At 30.8% G+C, this 20,871-nt stretch overlaps 2 protein-coding genes across 7 annotated transcripts; both read right to left on the reverse strand.

Moving 5' to 3' along the window:
- Nucleotides 1-619: 619 nt before the first annotated feature.
- Ano1_3 (anoctamin-6) lies at nt 620-19,380 on the reverse strand. 6 transcript variants are annotated; one of them, XM_029041371.2, is made up of 15 exons: nt 16,441-16,576; nt 15,574-16,055; nt 10,298-10,938; nt 5,123-5,365; nt 4,913-5,061; nt 4,674-4,842; nt 4,539-4,594; nt 4,309-4,467; nt 3,831-3,991; nt 3,501-3,739; nt 2,810-3,431; nt 2,535-2,740; nt 2,347-2,472; nt 2,090-2,245; nt 620-1,656 (listed from the first exon to the last, which is right to left on the reverse strand). In XM_029041371.2, the coding sequence occupies exons 2-15, from the start codon at nt 15,584-15,586 to the stop codon at nt 1,342-1,344; spliced, it is 3,255 nt and encodes a 1,084-aa protein (XP_028897204.2). In that variant the 5' UTR covers nt 15,587-16,055; nt 16,441-16,576; the 3' UTR covers nt 620-1,341. The 6 variants fall into 6 exon arrangements, with proteins under 6 accessions (XP_028897204.2, XP_011185160.2, XP_011185161.2 ...); XM_011186858.3 differs by lacking the exons at nt 15,574-16,055; nt 16,441-16,576 and adding an exon at nt 19,241-19,380; XM_011186859.3 differs by lacking the exons at nt 15,574-16,055; nt 16,441-16,576 and adding an exon at nt 19,193-19,334 and having other exon boundaries at nt 10,382-10,938.
- A 449-nt stretch (nt 19,381-19,829) lies between these two features.
- Nucleotides 19,830-20,499, reverse strand: LOC105213791 (signal peptidase complex subunit 1). The gene is made up of 3 exons (XM_011186855.3): nt 20,329-20,499; nt 20,121-20,267; nt 19,830-20,060 (listed from the first exon to the last, which is right to left on the reverse strand). The coding sequence occupies exons 1-3, from the start codon at nt 20,350-20,352 to the stop codon at nt 19,947-19,949; spliced, it is 285 nt and encodes a 94-aa protein (XP_011185157.1). The 5' UTR covers nt 20,353-20,499; the 3' UTR covers nt 19,830-19,946.
- Nucleotides 20,500-20,871: the final 372 nt, after the last annotated feature.

Below are 20,871 nucleotides of genomic sequence, written 5' to 3' on the forward strand. Positions count from 1 at the left end.
TTATTTATTTTTAATTCATTATTAATTTATTACTATTTATTTTAATTCTTATTATTTATTTGATTTGATTGCTAATTTTTATTATTTATTTTACATTTATTTTTAATTTTTTATTTTTAACTTATTATTATATTTATTTTTTTGTTTGTTTGGCTTTTGATAATTAATTTCGTTAAAAACTGCTACTATTTGCTTCTTTTATTTCTATAAATTTTTTTCTTTAATTTAAAATAGCATTGTTGTTGTTAAAATGTGTTAATTTATTTAAATTGTGTTGTATTAATGCGCTTTAGCTACATATGTATTACTCAGTACTATTGCTACGAAAAATGGACACACATCAGCTGGTATAAACATATAAATATTCATATACATACATGTGTATATACACGTGTGTAGTATTATAACTGTGGCGCATTTTCACACTCAACTACAAACTGTGTTGCTTTTGTAAACATATGAAATGTACGTGTATATAAAATATGAATTTTATTACATTTATGCACGTACTTTAAGGCAAATGTGGCTGAATGAAATGCAACGTATCACATAAAAACAAAAACAATTATACTTTTTCCATTTAACAATATTAATTAACAAATGTGTTTTTTGACTTATGCGTTTTCAGGTTTTTGCATTGAAATTAAATATATTTATATTTTTATTGCTTCTCTCTGCAATAGCTGTTGTGTATATATAGCCTAATTACTTACATATATATGTAATTTCGATTTTGCATATTACAAATTACTATGAAAAATTTATGAATATTTTGTTGAGCAGTTTTTGTTACTATGTTTGTCACCTTTATGTTTTTGTTATGCTAATTAGCAATATTTTCTAAAAAAATTTAAATATATATTACATGGTTAACAGTTACATGCGCAACAACGGTGATGTTTTAGCTAAAAAAACACTTTAAGTACCTAACAATAACGGTATTTCGATATAACAGAGTTAAAAAATGCACAAACGGACTTACGAATTTAACGTAGGTATGTATGCATGTGTGTGCGGTGCATTTTAAATGCAGTCTAGACATATTCGAAATTAGTTACAAAAAAAAAATAAAAAAAAAATTTAAAAAAATTAAAAAAAGAAATAAAAAAAAATATATATTAAAAAAATATAAAAAATAAATTTAAAAAATGTAATTATAGAAAAATATCTACAACCAACTAACTTGCCAACTACCATTTTACACTTGCACCTGCTTAACACTAACCATTACATAACCCATATAAAACTATATATGCTTGTATGTATGCATAAGAGCCCTAACTTCTAGCCCTACAAAGTAAAACTATTTATAGCGTATATTACAGTTAACAATTCGTTGTTCTACAGCGGCGTTGTGCGCTCATTTCTATAGACGACTGTGGGATCATTGTCGCCATAATCACCGTTGCGTTGCGGCTGTGACGCCGACTCCTTGTTGCTCCCATAGTAATCCATGGAGTTGGGCAATTTCTCATCTTCATACTGCGCTTCGTCTATGGCACGACGCGCTGCTGCCTTTTCGGCGGCCGTTTTCTTTTCATATTCGATTATGTGTTCGCGCAGCAGGAAGCCCTCGCGTTTGATGCGCTTGCGCAGCTTGCTTGGCTCATCGGCAATGGCCCAGGCGATGATGCCTTGTATGACGCCGATGACATTCTGGAAAACGTGTGAGAAATGGATTTTGAATAATGAAAGGAAGCTGCTAAGGGGACACAATAATTCCAATTCAAAAAATAATGGGAAAAAATAAAAGTTTTCGATTGTGGCAACATTAATATGGGGGAATGAATAAATATTTTCCACAAAAACCGAAAATTCCCGTTATTTTTTGAACACTATAAACTCTTATTGAATTTACACAAAGTGACGAATGAATAAATATTTTCTTCAGTAAACCGAAAATTCCCGTTATTTTTTGAACACTATAAACTCTTATTGAATTTACACAGAGTAGACGAATTAATAAATATTTCTTTCAAAAACAGAAAATTCCCGTTATTTTTTGAACACTTAAACTTTTATTGAATTTACACAGAGTGGTGGCTTTGAGAGAGTCTACAACTTTTACTATAAAATTATGGCAACTAACCTGAAAAACTACGATAAACGCTAGACGTCCCGTTAGTATCTTCCAATAATATGTTGGACGCTTATAGGGATTATCATCCCATGGAGCATTACGGAATTCGGTATAACGGCAGGAGGTGGCATTCTCGTAGATGCTCCCATGCAGCACTGGTTGCACCTAAAAGCGAACAAAGACGAAGAAGAAGAACATTAATTCAATAAAAAAAAATTAAAAAAAAAATGAAAAAAATTAAAAACTAGAAAAGTTCTGCCGCCCACCTGGAAGTCCTCTGTGTTGAAGTACGCCAGCGTGAAGTTCAGATAACCCTCTAGGGACGCGTCATTTGTGGCAGTTGTGTAGACCAGTTTCGGTATGAGATTTGTGGAGAATGCAATGATCATGGCCTGCAAGAGTATATAATTACAGTTAATGAAATCTTTATTATGAATTCAATCTAAGAGCTTACGCTTGAAGCCACGGCAATGCGCGCGACAATCGCCATCATGTTGTACCACACGCCGATGTTGCTGGCGCGCTGTGCGACTGGACGCCGTATAAGCTTCAGCATTTTTATGGCATCCAAACGCACTTCAATGACGTTGTTGATCAAGGCGAGCAACGGCGCTAGCGGGAAAGCTAAACCGAAGAGTGTGATGAAGCCAAATTGCAGCACTGCAAAGGAGGGAGAAGAAATGAAACGCTTTTATTTTTGTTGTACAACAATTTTAGCTACCAACTCACCCATTTCCAAATACTCCGAGAACAGCGAATTCGTATTCGACGGCTCCAGATGATAGTCTTCAGTCCACTGATTGCACGATATCAGCTTCTCTTCGCTCTCCACTTTGCGCATGCCCATACGCGCGGAGAGTTTGCGTATACAGCGCATGATATATGGGAAGAACATCTCTACGATGGCATTAACCGCCTGCTTACCGACCATAATGATGACCAGCTGCATGCAAAGCTCCATCAGACAACCACCGGGGTTGCACTCTTCCTGTCGGAAGCCCAAAATGCGATTGTATTTGGCAGGATAGCCGACGAATTTGCCCTTCAGAAAGGCAATGTAAAACAGCGAGGAGTAGTAGTTGACGAATTGAAAGATATAATTTTTAACAGTCAGACTCTCATCGTATTCGGTTTGTGTGCGACAATATTCCATATTCGTGAGATAGACGGCCAACGAAGTGTAGACATAATCGAGCATGGAGATTACGATTAGATCGATGATGCCGGCAGTCATGGGAAGCACCATTATTTTGTAGGTCATCGAATTGTCGCTGCCCAAAATGCTGTGCGACGCTTTCTGCGCCATGCGATAGACGATCATGGAGAAGATGGCGATGAGTGAGACGCAGATCTGCGGCGAGCAATGCAAGAAACAAAAATTGTAGTTCATAAAAATAAAATAAATATAATTATTACTCACAAACAGCACCATAATGCTGTAGCTGGTGAAGCTGGGCAGGAATTTGATGCGCCAAAACGGCACATCCGGTTCGAGTATATTATGACTCTTCTTCCAACGCTCGGTGATATCTTTGTGCTTCTGCAGTTTGGACAAATATTGCGGACGCGGATGCTCAACGTGTTGTGAGAAGGTTGTCAAGCCCCAACGATGCACTAAAGTGGCCGAGTAACGTTTCCAGAGCTCCAAGTAGAACACAGCTGTAAGTCAAAAGAGTTGATAATAATTTTTTGTGGTTGTTCTTTTTTCAATAAATTGTTGTTGTTTTTGGTAAAAAGAATGTTTGTTTACCCCAAAGCGCCATTATCGATGCAAACACTACAGTTATATTGTTATCTATCAGATAATTCATTTTCGATGAGTTGCAAGTCTTCTCCAACAGCCAGAAGTCACAATTCCGATCACATTGTGGACACATAAGCGTTGTTTGGTTGTCGTTGCAAATTTGACGGCTGTAAAGAGAAAAAAAAACGTTGATGAGAATAAATTAAAAATATTTTTGTGACGTCATGAGTGCAAAGTGAGGTTAGAAAGAAAAAATCAATGAAGAGAAGTAATCAAAAACAGTTTCGTGACGTGATGAGAAGAAATGTGAGGTTAAGGCGCATACACAAATTATTCTCTGAGTAAAGTTTATAGCCAAAAAGTTTTTTTTCTTTTTCTTTTTATAAATTTTGATTATAGGTTCAATTTAAGATTGGTTCCGCCGAATTTAGTCCCACCTTATTTACTTTTTAGTAGTATAATATTATAACTGTTCATGTCATACCTTATGGGATCACTATTCCACGTTACGAATCCATAAACGAAACACAATATACCCAATACACTGACGGGTATTAGCATGTGTGTGTAGAAACCCAACCAGGCAAAATATAAGGCAACTTTCGCACCAAAGTATTCCTTTATGCTGTCTAGTGGTTGCAAGCTGAAGGAGGAAAATACAAATTTGTACAATTAAATAATTATTAATGAAGAGAGAGAAGAGAAAAAACTTACTGTATCCACTTTCTGAGCGTGGCCCATTCTTGTAGCAGGAAGTCACGGTCCGTATCCTGAAATGAAAAAATATAAATAAAAAATATTAAAGATCGAGTGGAGTGTTTTATTAATCGACAAATCAAATTGACTTACATCATGCAGCGGGTATGCGCTATGGTAGACACGATCCTCCAACAATTTCTCAATACCCAAATTATCAGGTGTTTCTTCGCCTTCGACGAAATTCTGACGTTCCAATATGAAATTGATGATCGAATTGCGCACGCCAGCATCGAAGAAATTCGGTTGCTCCCAGTCGAATCTGTGGTGAAATGTGGTGAGTATGCATAAATAAAGAAACAACAGTTAAAATGTAACAAAGAAACACTTACAAATGCTCATAATTGCGGGAGAACTCAAAGTGTATGCGATATGGACGCTCCGGACTAACTTTTAACCAACTAAAGAAGCGACTGCAAGCGGTGGTAAGACAATCTTTGATGCGAAAATCATCCTCCTCTATAAGCTCCTGACCGGGTATCTGTGTGGGTTAGAGAAATATTAAATATAAGTATTTATATAAATATAAATTGAAGGCTCACCTTCTTCATTGGCAATTTGATCTTCAAAATCTCCGCATAACGGCAGAGCACTTCGAGTGGTGCATGGATTTTAATGAAATGTATGCGCTGCGTATTGTCATGCTCCAAATGCAGTCCTTCTTTGATTAAATTCGTTTCGAATATTTCACGTTTTCGTCTATTTTCGGGTATATAATCATCATCGCCGATGTAGGCCAGCACGAAGTCCACACTGCGTTTGCCATCTTGGAAGCGTCGACGTGTCTTTTGTGTGAGGGAAGAATTCGATTAATGTTATGCTAAAATGTGTTCGAAACTATTACTAAGTGGCTATGAACTTAAGCTACTACACTTGTGTTTATTAATTACTGTATTAATACTGTTACAGTTAGCACAAAGCAAGCAATTCTGGCAAATATAAATATTTACAAATTTCTCCTACTAATTTGTGTTACATTTAATAACATTGTTGTTGCTGTTAATGAAATTAATACATTTTCGAAGCTACGTTTTGGCAAAAGCTTAATTGACACATCGGTGAATTTGAATTTTAAGCGTTTATAAATTGAAAACTGGAAATTGTTTTTAATTTTTTTAAATTTTTGCTTTTTTTAATTTTGCGATGTGTCTTTTTATTAAAAAAAATATTATTGGTATGCAAAGAAGAGAATATAAAAAAAAATGATTTCGGCTCATTTACAAGTAAATTGAATGTTTTGTATGAAAAAAAATACACATGTTTCAAGTTTAATAAAACACATGTTTTAGAAATTCTAGAAATTTTAAGTGTAATATGTGACTTGCTGACGATTTTTTTTTTGTTATTTATTGGTATATTAGGTTGGTTCTTAAAATTGCCGAATTTTATTTATATAATAAATTATTTTTAATTTTTTTAATTCTATAAATAATTTTAATTTTATTGATCAACCGAAAACAAAACGAAAAACAAAAGAATTTAACAAAAAAATAAACAACAAAAAAAAAATGTAATTAAAATTAAGAATTCCATAGAAAAGTAAGAATTAAATTAATAAATTTTCAACCAGCATCCGAAAGCGGTACTTCTTTAAGAGTAGATTTCGGATACACTTTGTTTAAACATTTAATTTTTTAATGGTATCAACATTATAATATCAGTTTAGAGTTACAAAATAGTTTAGTTAGAAAATCTATTTTAAAAATATTTGGGACTCTAACACACATATAAATACATCTAAAAATATATACTTAATACTCTTTTATGGTTTTGCGAATTTACTTTGAATCAAAAATGTATCTAACATCTAAAATTCTAGTAAGGGTTTACGCCAACCTGAACGCATGAAAATGGGTTTTTAAGAATTGACAAAACTATTTAGGTAGGACTTCCTTACTTTTATTGCTAATTTAATACATATATTAAGCTTTATAAATATTAAAAAAAATTAAATTAAAAATGCCAGATATAAGCATTTGCGTGGATCAATTTATCCGGAGCTCTCCTTGATGGTGTACGTGATTGCCATTTCAATTTTTTGTTTTGTTTTGTTTTGTTTGGAGTTATCGTGTACACCGTCTCAAAAATATGGTTTTGAGAAAAACTCAAAAGAAGAAAAAGAATGTATTATCGGCGAGCTGTCTTCTAATGATCATAACTTACGTAATTATTGAGACATTGTTTTCGGAGACATCTCAAAATACTTGTTAGAATTTAGACTTTGAAATTTCAGGGTAGCGTAACCCCTTAACTAGATTTCCAAACGAAAAGTTGAAAATAAGAAAATTAAATTTTTCACAAACATTTTTTTACAAAAAATAATTAATTATATGTGATAAGACTGCACACAACTGTTTTTTTATCAAAGATTTTTACGAAAAACATTAATTATATATAAAAAAAATGATATTTATGTTGTCTACAATTAGGCGTCTTTTACAAAAAAAAAAAACATTAAAAAAATTATATTTTTACATAGAAATTAAATTAATTGAAATCTACGTTCAAACATTCATTGTTTTTAAGCAAAAAAAAGCGTATCTGACACTAATGAATAAAATAAAAAATCAAACGTTGCCTACATTTAGGCGCATTTTACAAAACCCTTAAAAACCATAAAAAGTATTCACTAATAAACGATTTTAATTAAATCTATGAATTTTTCTTAAAAAAAAGCATTTCTGACAATTAATAAAAATTTGAAAATAAAATATTGCCTACATTTAGGCGCTTTTTCTTATAAAGGAATTTAATTAATTTTATGTATTTTTCTTTTATGATTATTTTAACACTGTAAACTATTCTTGTAGCTATGAACGAATTTTCCATTTAGTGATGTATCAAATAAGCTCTGTGCTATTATACTGGGAAGCAGTTAAATTACCATTATTTATTAATGATTAATATTTCAGTTAATTAATTAATTACTGCTACAATATGGCTGCCGTACGTTTTAGTAAATATATATAAATGATATGCTTAAGTATATATGCTATACACGCTTAAATTGTTTGAATAACAGCAATGAACTTCTTTCAACTTTTAACATTTTCTACTTATTCAGCTTGATCAACTATTTACAATTAAAGCTAAAAAGCTTAAAATGGCTTAAAACATTTTCAACATATATGTACATATAACTGTAATTTAATCATGCACAGCAGTATAGTTTTCGAAATAAAAAAATATCCGCTTTTCAGTAGAAGCACAACGTGCAAACTTTTTAAGCACATTTAGTATAAATTACTAAAACTAAATACTAAAATTAATTATGTAAGTGTATTGTATATTGTTTCTGTGTACATATGTATATCTGTATGTATATCTGTATGTATAGTGTGTGTGTGCTAATAATACGAAACTTATATTAAATATAAAAGAAAAGGAAAAAATTGCCATTACCCGTTCCCGCAAGCGTTCAAGCATTTTGTAACAAAATTCAAAACACGAGTGTGGAAAAAAATTATTATTCAATAAATTATTCATGTTCATTCAGTTGTTCAATAAATCAACATGTATGTATATAGTTTAATTGTTGGGAAAGTGGTGAAATTATTAAAATATTAAAAATATGTAAATGAATAAAGAAAAGCATTTGTTAAAAGAAAGAAATTTGAGGAAATTAAATATGTTTGTATGTATATATATATATAGGTATGGTTGCTTCAGAAAGTATATATAGCCATAAAAAATACTGTATAAATTAAAATTATGTCTTAAACACCTAAATGTTTTAATACAATTTTTTTTTATAGAAAATGAAACATAGTATTTATATCCAAACAATTATAAAAAATGTACGTTATAACAAATACAATTTTTTTTATTCTGTATTGAAATATTGAAAAACTGCATAAATAATGAAAATATTCAATACCTAATTCAGTACAATTTGAAAAAAAAAATATCAATAAAAAAAATTATTTTAAAAAAATATTTAAGAAAAAAAATAATTTAAACAAATATTTAAAAAAAAAAATTATTTAAAAAAAATAAAAAAAAAATATTTAAAAATATAAATATCCAATTTGTATAATAAAACAAAAATTAATAAAAAAAATTATTTTAAAAATTTATTTAAGAAAATGAATTATGTAATTAAAAAAATTAAAAAAAAAGTTTAAAAAAAATAAAATAAAAATAGAAAATATTACAAAAATCAATATCGGTTTTTGTATGATTTAACAAACATAAAATAAATATTAAACAAAAAATTTAAATAATTTTTTTTAAATACTGTATAAATTAAAAATATGTCTTAAACACCTAAATTTTTTTATAAAAATTTTTTTATAAAAAATTAGAAATAAACATATTTATAAAACATATTTATATTTTTTTAAATTCTATATTGAGATATTGAAAAACTGTATAAATAATTAAAATATTCAATACCCAATTCAGTATAATTTGAAAAAAATCAATGAAAAAGAATTAATTTAAAAAAATATTTAAGAAAATATTTGAAAATATCAATATCAAATTTGTATAATTTAACAAAAATTAATAAAAAACAATTATTTTAAAAAAATTTTTAAGAAAAAAAAATAATTAAAAAAATAATTAAAAAAATTATTAAAAAAAAAATTAGGTATTTAAAAAAAAAGATTTTTAAAAAATATTTAAGAATATATATAAAAATATCAATATCCAATTTGTATAATTTAACAAAAATTAATAAAAAAATTACTTTAAAAAAATATTAAAAATAAAAAAAATGTTAAAAAAATATTGAAGAATATATATAAAAATATCAATATCCAATTTGTATAATTTAACAAAAATTAATAAAAAAACAATTATTTAAAAAAAAATATTTAAGAAAAAAAATATGTAAGAAAAAAAATATTAAAAAAAAGAATTAGGTATTTAAAAAATATTATTAAAAAAAATATTTAAGAAAATATCAATATCCAATTTGTATAATTTAACAAAAATTAATAAAAAAAAATTGCTTTAAAAATTATTTAAGAAAATAAATTATGTATTTAAAAAAATTAATAAAAAATTAAAAAAAAAAACATTACAAAAATCAATATCGCTTTTTGTATAATTTAACCAACATATAAAAAAATATTAAACAAAAAATTTAAATAATATTTTTTTATAAAAAAAAATATTTAAAAAACAAATTTACAAAAATTAGGCAAATAAAATTGTTTAAAAAAAATTCCAAAATAAATTCAAAACTTGTTCATACGGATACTTAAAGTAAAAGAAAAGAAAGCAAATTAATAAATATGTATGTGTGTGTGTATTTTGAGTGCAGAAGTGTTGTGTGCTGAACAAAATTGCAGTGTATTTAACTAATTATTCACTTGCATATATCCGAAATACCAATTCTCCAGCAAATTTGTGCAATCAAATTTCACAACCAAATAAAATTGTTTTCAAAATTTTGCCACATTCCAAAGTGTGTTTGTGTGTGTGTTGGATATTTTAGAGTTTTCGTATGTGTGAGTGCAGAAAGTTGTGCAAAATTGTTAAAAGTAATAACAAAAACAAAAACATAGAAATTAATGCAAATAATTGGAACAAAAATCAAACTTCGAAAAACACGAGTAAAAAATAACGGTAATATATGGTCAAAAACGCAAAAATATACATTATATACACATGTATGTAAGTATGTACAATTTGAATATGTTTATACATGTATTGGTGGTAAGCGTTCAAAACCAAAACGAAAGCAAAAAATTCACAACTCTGATGTTTACCCTAAATTTCCACTGGGAGTACGTAATTGGCAATTTCTTATCTTTACTAGTATTTGTACTACTTTGTAAGAGACGCTTAGAGACCTCATCGGCATTCAGATGCGGTGTGCTGTTGCTTTTACTGCCACCGCCGCCGCCGCCCGCGCTGTTGCTGTGGCTGTGGCTGAGACTGTTGCCGTACGCATGCGTGCGGCCGTTGTGCATTGCCATGACTTGCGCAGCAATCGCTGCATCCGTTTGATCCGCAACGCCAGCATTGGCATTGTTGCCATTCGCATTGTTCGCACTGTTGTTGTAGTGTTCCAAAGCGGATGAGTGACGGTAATTCAGATTGTATGGCAAACGGCTGTTCGGATTGTTCATAGCGGCCGCCGCCGCGGCTGCCGCTGTCGCTGCTGAGGAATTGCTCCTGCTGCTGCCATTTTCCGAGCGCAAACTGCGCCGTTTCGACGGCGTATCTTCGCCGGCTAGATCCACCGCCGAGTGATAGATGGTGTTGCGTGATTGGGAGAGTGATTTGCGGTGTGCAGCAGCCACAGCGGCTGCGGCCTCAGAGTCCGCCAGCGAGATTGTGTCAAAGTAGAGGCTCTCCAGGTCGTCCATCTCCGATTCGGGATATTCAACAAAGTCGTTTGTGCGCACTGCATTGTTGAGGGGTTGCGGTGGTTTGAGGGGAGAAGAGAGAAAAAGATATATATTTAGTAGGCGAATGACGTGCGTAATGGAGTTTAAAAAATATATATGTAAGTAAAGCTATATTGAGTTTAGTTTGTTATTTATCAAATTGTGAATAAACAATTTGTTATGTAAATATGTATTAATAACTAAACATATATCTAGTAGTTAACAACAACAAACATTCAGTAAATGAAATGTCATGCTCATTACATTATCCAACACCAAATGTCATGCTTCAATGAATTGATGCGCTTAAATGATGTTACAAGGCTATATTCTTGTGACACGATGACTGTAATTTTAGGTTCCCGAGCTAACGATATTGCCTCGGTATTGATACAAGCCATTATTTCACGAAGTTGCGTCTCTTGACTTATAGAAGTCTTTGAAGATCACAATTGTATTTATATTTTATATTCAAAATATAGTTTTCAGTCTTATATTAAAAAAATATAAATTTTTCTGATAATGATATGCAGACTGAGAATTATACGGATCCATAAAGCAAGCATATATAGAATTGAGTATCCTCAAATCGGCCTTATAGTTCCGAGCTTTGTTAAAAGTTATTTCGACAAATTTCAGGTCTTATCAACATATCTATAGATCTTATAGATAGGTAAATGTTCTGAGTGAGACGACACTTTTTATCGAAGATCTGCAAGGAACAAAATTCTTCGAAATTTATTTTATGCATGCGAGCCCTAGCTTTATAGCTACTCACAGAACAACCAGTAACCAAAATGTGAGGAGCTCATTTATCTGCATTTTTCATTTTCTCATTTTATAAGTTCCTATATCAACACCAATTGAAAGTTGTTGAAATCCAACTTCGCTTACAGCTTGAAAAATACCGTTATCAGATTTAAACCTGCTACTTTCTTATGCCTTACAGACAGGCGACTGCTATAAATGGTGTCAAGATCAACAATTTTATATTTCAAGATAAGAAATTATAAATCTAAAGATTGCTACTGCTAATTGTCTCTTTCAGCTCGAGAGCCGGTTTAAATATGAGTAAGCGTAGACAATTAATAGAAGTGACGTAGCTATTGTGTTGAACAATAAAGCGGGTCTTAACAAGAATGCAAATAGGTATTAAATGCATACAGTGTGATCATAAAAATAGAAGTAATTGAGTTTCGGAAGAAAAAACTAATTATGATGAATCTTAATGATGGAACAGTATTGAAAACTTATTTAAAGAATTAAATGCTGCTAAAAACATGAAAAAAAATCGAATATTCTTTTTTTTGTTGAGTAGAAAAAAATATTCTTTTGAGAAAAAATAGTGATTTAAAGAAGATGAAGCAGTTAATGCGAACTCTAGAATTATCATATATAAATATATATTTGCGAATGCACAAATAGTTCTTTCGTTGCAGAATCTCCAATAGCTAGTAACTTTTGTCAGCTCGTTTCACGAACAGCTGATTGAATTGTACAAGAAGCCAAGAACAATAGATAACTAACATAAACGACTTTAATTTTCGTTAGGCAAATTCGTTTTGTTAGGCAAAGAGGAAATGCAAATTCGATCAAATTGAATTCTATTTCTTGTTCGAATCACGAATTACCACACTCTTAACGGGGTTTTCTTTATTAATACACCCACATTTAGCTAGAAAATACTTATTCAGCACATACGCTACTAATTTTATGCACGCAGCTGTAGGCAGTAAAAATTTAACTTTTAACACTTTGTGTTTGAATATATATTTTTGCACACCTCTGCGCAACTGTCAATCAACAACACTCCCCACTCTTTTCTATATATATGTGGACTATATAATCACTACTTAATCAGAAAAAATACAATAAATTTTCATTTTCTGTAGTCCAATCCAATTAAACGAGACTGATAAACAAATGAAGAAGTAAATAAATCAATTAATTGGTGCTGTGTCAGAGGTCACTGCATTGAAGGAAACACCACAGTTATTATTATTTACTTCAGCACACTTGAATATATTTTTATAGGAAGGGGAGACCTTATTTGACTCAAATTAAAAATTTTATAATGTTATATATATTTTATTGATGTTGTATCTATCTACATAATATATATATATATGTACACATACAAATATTATGAATCAACCGCCCGTTTCATTCACTACTCCAGCAAATCTACATGACATTGGTCTTGTTGACGTATTTGGAAGCATAGGAATTTTTGTATTTTTTTTTGTTTTCATGTTAAATAAAATATTACACGCGCCCATTGTTATTGTTATTGGACAGCTGCGCGCATAAACAACAACCACTTTGTGTTATAGTTTTCATTTGTAATGTTTTTTTCAACAGCTCTATGCAATCATAATAGTCTAAAAATAACGTGCTCGGCTATTTTGGGAACGGCAATAAACTTGAGACAATACACAGAGACAATTAGGAGCTCGCGCCCAATGTCGAATAGGCAATCTCAAATTGGGGGCGCAATGCAGGAAGTATGCCAAAAGTGTGAAAATAAGACCCAGTGATGAAATATTTGAAGTGGTTCGTAAAAAAAATAGATTTTTGTTGATAAAATGATGATAAGAAAGGTGCCTGCGATTTTTGTAAGCTTGAGATGAGATTTAAAAATCTCTTAAATACGATTTTTCGATGTTCTGGAATTGTGGTTCTGGCAAAAACTACAAATAATATTATACTTCAAAAATCATATTTTCAAAAATTCTAACAGTTAAAAAAACGCAATATTTTCGAAAATTATTAAATTAAATTAAAAAATTTAAATGTAGATTCAGAAAATTTTGAACATATAATTGGAAGTATGTACTAGAAATCTCACTATTAATTATCAATACTTATTCAAAATGTTTCAAGTAGATTTCTCTAGAAAACTTTTTTTTTTTTTGTTTAAAACTTTTTGAAAAACAAATCTAAAACGCATTTCTAAAGCAACAAATTCCAACTGGGACGTATATATGTACATACATTATTTTTGTAAATATGTATGAACACTTGCCTATAAATGTGTGGGTATAAACAAAAGCAACAGAGCGTGCTGCAGTTGAATCTACAATATATACATACAGGCCATATAGATACACAAGTATGCATATAAATTGTGTTTTCAATGGTTATATCCAGAATTGCCAGAACCGGTGACAACTTTTCATATTTGGTTGTGAGGTGACAAGATAAAAAAAAATTGATAAAAAAACACAAATAAATAACAAAAACAACGTTGCATTAAAAAATATTTATATGTCTGTGTATTAAATGACGAATCACTAAACTATTGAATTACAGTAGTGAGTAAAAGTGTGTAATTGTTATATATTTTAAATATTAAATATTATTTTTTTTATTATTATTATATATTTTTTTTTAAATAATCAGAAAAAAGTAACGGGGCCTAACAAGTACTAAACTGCGACATGTTACATTATAAACGAAATTAACTAAACTATCATATTAATCATGAACAAAGTCTTTCCATTTTTAAAGTCATGACGTCACCAATGTATTTTCTGTCAAACGAACTGCAAAACCTTAACGAAATGAATCTGTCATATTTGCTACCACTACCATTCTTGGTATTACGTTTTCCGAATCACTACATTTATAATTTGCGAATAAAATATGAGAATGAATTTCTAAAAAGCTATTGGTAGGAAAGAAATAAAAGTCAGCGACTTTCTTTTCTTTTTTGAGTCAGTGTCAATACTGTCATGCCCTTATAACTTATTCTATGAACACAAACTGAGTTTTTATTTAACTTTTTTCTTTGTAAAAGATATCCATAACATTCGATCTTTTAGATAAAAATTCAGCACTTTCTTTTGTAAGTGGAAACCTTCGAAACAATTAAACACATTGTTGTTGTAAGTGAAAACTTTTTCAGAGATGATAATATTGACATTTAATCACGCTATCATCACTTCGAAACCTACTTTATCTACTACAATTCCCACAACGTGCTTAATTTTATTTTTAAAAGATAAGTTAAAACTGAGTTACAACAAAATGGAAATATATAAGAGAAATGTAAAAAGGTATGTGCTCAAAACGTGATCACCAAGCTGAATTTTAAGTAAGAAGGGCAAATATACAGACAAAAATACAACAAAACAAAGCTGTATCTATAAGTTGTATATAAATACATACATATGTATGCATGAATAAAGAACACATGCTTTATGTAAGAAATGTGCTAGAAAGCAACTAAAAACATATAAGAAAGCAGAAAAAAAAGCATTTTTTTATACAGAAGTGCTTATATATTTAAATTTCTTATATAGAATGTATGTATGAATCGTCGTGCTTTTTTAAAATTTGCATATGAATGCTTAATTTATATCTTTATAAGTATGTATGTAAGCTTTTGCGAAAAGAATATTTTTAGACAAATAACAAATTGCAGAAAAGAACAAATAAATACAGCAACAACACAACACTTATATATAAAATATTTATGTATGTATGTAAATAAATTGCTAAATAAAAGCAGTGAAAATGAATAAATTTTCATTTGTGCGTAAAGTTGTTTTTGTTTTACATATGTACATATGTATGTATATAAGCATGCTTATTGTATGTGTGTATGTGTAAGCGCCTATTGTGTATTTCCATTGATTTGCATTAATTACCCGCCGAATACATGTTTGTTGTTTTATTGTTGAGGTCGAGTTGCTTTCCAGGCCAGTTTATACGCACTACGTCAACACTTAATTCGGCACAAACACCGTGCTGTTGTTGTTAAACCAAAAAGCCAAAGAAGAACAGATAGAAAGAAGCATGGAAACAATGCGTCCAGTTTTTTGAACTTTTGTGTTTTTTTTTTTGTATTTTAATATGCAATTGTGTTGTTGTAATTTGGTTTTTTATTTCTTTTCTTTTTTATGATGCACTTTTTCAACACTTTTTTTTTAATTTTTTTATGTAAAATTTGTATTTATATACTCGTTTACATTATATACATGGTCACACTCGCGCCACCAAACCAATTGTCGGTCACAAAAGCACCATTACAGCTCTGAACACTTTGTCTCTTTCAAGAGCAACACATTGTGCATCATTGTGGGTATCATCACCACCCTTACAACCAACGCCAACAGCTGGATTTAATTCACTGAAAACACAATCAACGGAAGTCGCATTAAGCACACAATGGGTTGTATAAATTTGTATGTATATCTTTATGGATTAGAATTATTCACCAAAAACAGCAAAAACAACAATAAATTGACACTCTGAGCTAATTGTAGCGAACACCAGTTATTGCTGAAGAGTAGTAGCATTGACTTGTGCGGCACTGCAGCATCAAGTGGTTCTGTCTCAAATGCCGAATATTAATTTATCACTACTACGAATATTGAACACTTTTTTACGCCACACACCAGCGTCTGCACATTAATAAATATTTGTTCTTTCAAATTTTGAGAATGGCATCATTAACTAAATTGAACATTATTTTCCTTTTGTTTTTGTTGTTCCACTTTATACTACACACATACACTATACACATAACAGCCAGATGTATATTCCAAATGTATGGTTTTCAAAAAGCCCGCACGTGAGACCGGCAAACGGCGAAAGCACAAACAATCCGCTAGCAACAATTCACTAAACTTTGCCATACGCGCACGCAAGCCGTTGCTGGTTTACTAAATGTACATTTTATTTTCAAAGCGTTCCAATGCTCCAACTCGTTGGCAGCGTGTCATATAGTCAGCAGCGTGAAGCCAACGTCGCTCCCCAGTCAAGTTGGTTGGTTGTGGTCAAGTGTATGGCTTTGGACGCAGTCGCAGCTGTTGCTGTTACTGTTAAGTCGGCATTTGGCGTGTGCGCTGCCGCTTGTTACAATTGTTTGTTGTACTCGTACACTGGTTGCCGCTTTCAGCTTTGCTTTCATTCACCGCTCCACTCACTCACTGTTGATCTTTTCATTCAAATACTTTCATTGTGCTCACTGTCTCTTGGCCTGGGTCATACTCAACGGAGCGTATCATGCCAGCGCATTCGTTCTCTGTTGTGTATTTTAGCGCAACCTCTTTGGCAGTGTATTCAAAATGTGTTGTTGTTGTTATTGCGTTGGTATAAATTTCTTAAATGATTTATTTGAAGTGTGTGGTATACGCCATGGTGAACACAGCGAATTTATGTTTGAAAAAAACCCAAATAGGGGAGCATAGAATGAATTAATTAAGGAAGTGTAGACTATATTGTATTTCTGTGTTAGTAAAATATTGAAATTTAATTATTAGTTCAATATGTGCGTCTAACAAGTTCATTTATTTTTAAGATTTCTTAAATGATTGCTCATACTAAAATGAAAATTGAACTTATCAATTGGTTAAAGGAATTAATTCTTAAAAATAATAAGTGTATTTACATATATAGGAGAATATCTCTGGGTAAAACGTTGCTTCGAATCTGACACTATTTTTTTTAAACAAAAAACGAAGATAAACAATTGGATATAGTAGTGATAGTGTTGTTTTAGCAGACCGATTTCACTGATCACACATTTCACCGTTCCAGGCTGAGCTCTAAGGCCTCAGGAAGTATGCGATATCGATAGCAGCGCTATCTTGTAATATATGTCCATATATGTATGTACAATTTATCTAATCACTAAAATTTTTGGATTTAGTTCTGATAGTCGCCCAACCTAAATTACGAATTAATACCATGTCAATGTTACGCGACTGTTGATAATAACAAATGTGTTGCATACACATAGACCTTGATCATTTCGGATTATCAGCTTTATTATGATAAATTGCAGTAGAGTAGATAACACAAACAGGTGTAAATTAACATCTATAAATATTCTGTATATACAAATATTTAAGCTTTATGCAATTGTTGACATCTTGGCTTTTAAATATATACTTTTTATTATTTGCTAATTTATAGGCTTGACGTTAGTTTTCAGAATTACATATATAAATTAATAAATTTTCGCGGATATAAGGTCAAAGGTTCTGTGAAAGTCAATTGGAGGATGTCATTTTTTAAGTTATGCACTTTAATTTAATTATTGAAAATTGTGCTATAGAGATAACAAATCCATATTTAAATATTTAAAGCTTATGTATTGGCCCGATGTAATGATAATGTAATATTATCAGAATTTACGTATTGAAACATTTTAATTCTTTCTGTTCTATATTGACATGAATAAATATGCAAACAAATCGCATTTTAAGTTATACATAATTATTCCACTCCTCACACAATCTGATTGACCTATTCTTAATTATTTAATAAATTATATGAATTACCCAAAATCACGTACTTTCAATCACAGAAATTTCTTTTACTATGCCATTGAATTGCCTACGACATTCACACCTGTAAACTTGAGCTTATTAATATACACAATTATGTAGGTACGCATGTCCACTCGCAATGAAGTTCAAAAAAAAAATAAAACAAAAAAGTTATAATAAAGTAATCGAGACGGTAATAATAGAATTGCTAAGCCGTGAGTAGCACTCAACTGCCAACGTGACAAACTACCATTTATAAGTTGCCAAAACCAAAACCCAAAAACAATAAGCCAAACGCATATCAATTGTTTTTTCGGAGGTCTCGCGCAAAGTGTCTAGGAGCATACCGCTAAAGGGGCGAAATTCAGTTTGCAGTTAGCTATTCAAATGTATAACCGTGGGCACAAACAAAAAACGCGCTATGTTGGCTTGTAAGTGTGTACATATATATGTATGTATGGCATTCGGTTCACAAATTTAGTAGCACCGACATACATAAGAAGTTGTTAAGACATTTGTTTGCGCGACGCACCCCTTTCATTCAAGGATACGACGCATATACTTTGTAAACACGAATGTCTATATTTTTACGCGTAGATATGTATTACAAGTGTTTTTGAATGGATTTGTAAATAGTGTCCTCACCCGTTATCCACACCCTAAATTTCTTAGCACTACACACTTAGAGGCTAAATGTTTATTGTTTGGACTGCTGCTATTTCCGTTGCAGTAGTCGGTATGGGAAGCGGTGAGGATAGCTTATAGAAATGTATGTGTCATTTTATATTTGACTTTTTTCTTTATATTATCCATATGTTAGTATATGTTGGCGATGATTCAGTAGCTAAATACAGCAATAGGTTTGTGTGTTCTTAGAAAACTTTTTGTTAAACTATTTACACATATAATAAATGCTAGTGGCACTTTTAGTCGGTTAGTTTATTAGTAGATGAGCGGAGTTATCAATTATCGTTAGTATTATTGACCTTACTTGACTGTGGATTCATTGTGCACTCATTAGAAATTTTATTATATTTACACTATATGCGATTATCCGTGAAATACTCGTAGCACTGCCCGTATGTGTGATACGATTACGACTTAGAACATTGCATTGACTTGTTGTTTAACGCAATCACGGTTATTCAAGTTTCTTATTTGTTAACTATTATTTACTTTGCTTTATTTTCCATATATGCGGGTAAATAATGCAAAATTTATGAGGAAGAAAATTAATGAATTGTGAAGAAACTGAGCAATAGAGAAAACTGTCAAATTGGAACAACACAAACAATTGGATTTGTTGTTGCACAATCAGCTGTTTGTCGATGTTGCCAACTGTACTGGTAATTATTATTTTGCATAACTGGCCAAAGATGGCGCGCTACACAGTAAAATTGGTAAATAAATAATTTGTGAATAAAATATATTTTTATAAATATATAAGAGAAACATTTCAATATCTATATAATTATAAATATATTTTATATCTATATAATGACGGCTATTGAGGTAACGAATAAGTTTTACCAACAATACAAACGTTTTTCATCCATATTTTAAATTATCCCTGAACACCACTTCTCAACCCCTCTATTCTGAACTTGCTTCATTATAAACAATAAGGATTTTTTTCAATTCTCTAATTGGAATTTAATTTCTTAATTTGTTATATCCGTAAACTTACACAAATTCATTATTAAAAGCTATCAATGGAATACAGTATATACCATAAACATCGGTGTTTATTTCTTCTTTTTCTTGCCCTCATCGCCGCTACTTGCAGGTGGTTCGATATTACGTGGTTTTTGCCAGTTCAAGGCGTGACGGCGGTATATTGGCCATGGTGGAATGGTTATCTATGCAAATGAAAGTACTTTAAAATACCTGCAGCTTCATAAATTGATAAGCATACTTACAATAGAAGCCAAAAGAAAGCCTGCACCAAGAATGTAGACAGTTTGTGAAAACTGCTGTATGATAGCACCCCAGATGAGACCGACTATGCCGAAAAGTGTAATGATGAAGCGTGAAAACTTCTCCGCCTTGTGCTGGCCCTCATAGTCCTGTCGTAGAAGTTACGGGAATTAGTTTAAGGCGATTAAAATTAATTTACTTTATATTTACCATATGTGTTTGAATATTAAACATTTTGTACAAACAATTAACACTTGTTTTTGGCTACGTTGTCAATTTCTGTATAATTTCAAGCCACAACAGTTGCTACTTCTTTTTCTATGCGCATTCACAATGGCGATCGGTATGTTAGCAGAGTTGTCGTTCTTTCGAAAATGATAAACAATGTGAATGAATAATTGATTTTTAATTGCAGATTTTAATTAAATTTTTTTTACTAAAATATAAAAATGCACAAATAATACTCAAATCGTTTCATTCATTGTGATTTTTATGTAAGACTTTATATAAATATTTGACCGTTTTAAACGCTACCAGAAAGACTTCCAGCACACAAAGAGATGCTGCTGATGAAATATGGATCTTTTGGTACTCATTAGACCAAGAAACCAATGACCAATGTTCTATGAGATTCATTATATTTAAACTCATTAGGCTACGGCCATCTAACCTATCTAAAATCAGCGTTTTAACCAGATATGGCCCAGATGAATCCTTTTTCTTGGTTTTCAAACAGGAAAATACACATATTAG

Source organism: Zeugodacus cucurbitae, chromosome 5 (assembly GCF_028554725.1).
Source record: "Zeugodacus cucurbitae isolate PBARC_wt_2022May chromosome 5, idZeuCucr1.2, whole genome shotgun sequence".
NCBI classification, from domain to species: Eukaryota; Metazoa; Arthropoda; class Insecta; order Diptera; family Tephritidae; genus Zeugodacus; species Zeugodacus cucurbitae.